Consider the following 2,682-nt stretch of genomic DNA (forward strand, 5'->3'; position numbering starts at 1 on the left):
TTTTTTTTATTATCCTTCAGAAAACATGCAGAATGCATTTTGTTAGTATAAAGTGGGATGTTGAACAATCTGTAATAAATTTGTTTGTAGAAGTGGAATTTTTTAAAACCTGAATAAACTATAAAAATGAAAAGTGTTATTTGTTTTATGTGAAATAAATTTAGTAACATTATTATATATTAAAATATTAGCCTAACACTATTTTAACGAATTAACTTATTCCATAATAATAATGTTACTTATGTCGTATTAGTTAATATTGTTTATTACATGATTTTAATAAATTATATACATTCAAGCAGTGAAGACTCACGTGAGAGTTAAATGACCTAAGATGACCTCATTTTCCCAGCATTCCTGTCATAACAATATGGCGGCGTCCTTCGACCTGCAGCCGTAAAGTTAGCCAGTTATTTATATGCGACATATGAAGTTAGATGTTTATCTGGCTATTGCTGTAGATTTATAAACAGTGCCGTCTTTTTGATAGACCACAGAAGATGTTTTTAGCTGTGGTATCGTGTTTGCTGTATTGTGCAGTCGGCGCTGAGATGTCAGGTGGGTTTATATTGCAACGCATGGCTGACAAGCAGCATGAAAATGAGTTAAATTAAACTGTTAATCATATTATAGATCAACAGTACGGCAATGCTTTAGATGCACGTGCACTCAACATTGCACTCAATGTTCTGGATCGAACCAGTTTTGCGGTTAGGCTGTGTTTCAAAATCTAGTGAGCTTCCTACTTAGACAGCATTGTTAGACAACCCAGGCGCCTTTCCAGTTTCAGTGTTTTTAAACGCTGCTATAATAGTAAAAGTGACTAGATAGGCAGCTCACTAAGTTTTGACACATTGTTCTATATCGCTTGTCTGTCTCATCAAAAACTATGTCGCTTATTGTTTGTTTACATATTTCCCGACAAGTCAGTGTGCAAACTATATTCCCGTGCATTCACAGGTGCTTTGAATGATGTTTGGGAATTCACTGAGAGCTACCTGCTGACTGTGTGGCAGAACAGGTTATATGTGTACACTACTGCTGCTGTTCTCATAGGAGTCTGGCTTACTGTGAACATGCTTTTCAAAAAGGTGATAAAGTGTGTTTACTCTTAAAGCCTCTCTGCTACTTAAAGTTTTTGTTAGGTTTTTTTCTCTTGATTGCTAATAAACACAGCTTAATAGATTGTATTTTTCTTTTATAGAAAAAAATGGTCGACCCTATAAGTCCTCTGCTTTATAAATCTGTGAAAAATCAGGAACTTTCACCTGAAACAGAAAAAGTCCTTCATGTTTCTGGGGTCAAAGTGCTCTATGGATCACAGACAGGAACTGCAAAGGTTTGTATACACTGGTGGTCAAAAGTTTGGAATAATAAGGAATTTTTAGAAAGACATTTCTTGTGCTCGCCAATTCTGCATTTATTTGATTAAAAATACAGTAAAATAGTAATATTGTGAAATATTTTTACAATTTGAAATAACTATTTCAGTATACTTTTAGAAGTAATTTATTCCTGTGATACAAAGCTGAATTTTCAGCATCATTACTCGGAAATCATTCTAATATGCTGATTTGATGCTGCCATTCAAAAGTTTTGAGTAAGATTTGTTATTTAAATTTTTTTTTTTAATTCAGTAAGGATGCATTAAATTTATGATGTTAAGAGATATTTATATTTCAAATAAATGCTTTTCTTTTGAACTTTCTATTCATCAAAGAATCCTGAAAAAAATATAACATTTAAAAATGTAAAATTAAATGTTAAACATAAAAAGTGTAGTTTTAAGTTCTGCCTGTGTAATTGTTATAATTATTTATTTATCTAATTTAAAGAATTATATGCAACTGTATTGTGATGTGTTTGTAAACTACTATTTTAACTCTGCCTAGGGTTTTGCAAAAGAGCTTGCTGGCGACATCAGTGCTCAGGGGATCCAGTGTGAGGTTATAGATATGAAAGAGTACGACCCGGAGGATAGACTGGCTGAGGAGGTGAGCGTAGCATGTGCTTCTCTGGCCCCATACAGCCTGTCAATTTCATTTTTTTTGTTGCAGTAGCATGTAGTCGAGGAAGTAGAAATAGATGATTTAAACTTCAGGATTTGTCATGCTTGCATAAGTATTTCACTTTCAGCTTTAAGAATATCACAGGAATTACTATGAGCTTCATATCTTTCAATTACCACTTACCACAATAACATTTACAGGGAGTATAGATCCTCTGGCTGGCAGGTAATCACAATACTTCTCCCTGAGCAGGATGTAAAATGATTTACCAGCCTTTTATTTCACCAGAGCTTAAATATTAAAACTCCAAGAGTATTAAGAGCAAAGTAATATAATTTAATTTTTTCGTTTCTTTAAATGACTTCTGTACTACCAGGCAAAGGCAGAACGCAAAACTACATAAACACCAAAACTGAAAGAATGCTTTAAATGAGTAATGTTTTGATAGAATTTTAATTTGTCTGTTCTCACAATTTTCAATCAGAGCAAAGCTGAGACAAATCTATCTGTCACAGGACAGTTACAGCACAGTCTAAAAGACCTGAGTTTTGTTCCTCTCAGCATTTATACTGTGTTATAAGCAGCACTATTATTCAGTATCATTGATATACAATTGTAGTTTTTGGTAATGTTTTGAATTAGGTTGTCTCCCTTTAATGTATTAATGTTTAGT

General features: G+C 33.1%; 1 protein-coding gene across 1 annotated transcript; it reads left to right on the plus strand.

Moving 5' to 3' along the window:
- Positions 1-370: 370 nt before the first annotated feature.
- On the plus strand, positions 371-1,994 carry LOC107717714 (S-adenosyl-L-methionine-dependent tRNA 4-demethylwyosine synthase-like; the record flags this gene model as incomplete). Its single annotated transcript, XM_016524551.1, has 5 exons — positions 371-396; positions 491-558; positions 961-1,091; positions 1,205-1,339; positions 1,893-1,994. Coding segments are annotated over exons 1-5 (462 nt in total), but the record flags the coding sequence as incomplete, so codon positions are not given.
- Positions 1,995-2,682: the final 688 nt, after the last annotated feature.

Source organism: Sinocyclocheilus rhinocerous, unplaced genomic scaffold (genome assembly GCF_001515625.1).
Source record: "Sinocyclocheilus rhinocerous isolate Xijiao unplaced genomic scaffold, SAMN03320098_v1.1 scaffold46537, whole genome shotgun sequence".
Classification (NCBI taxonomy): Eukaryota; Metazoa; Chordata; class Actinopteri; order Cypriniformes; family Cyprinidae; genus Sinocyclocheilus; species Sinocyclocheilus rhinocerous.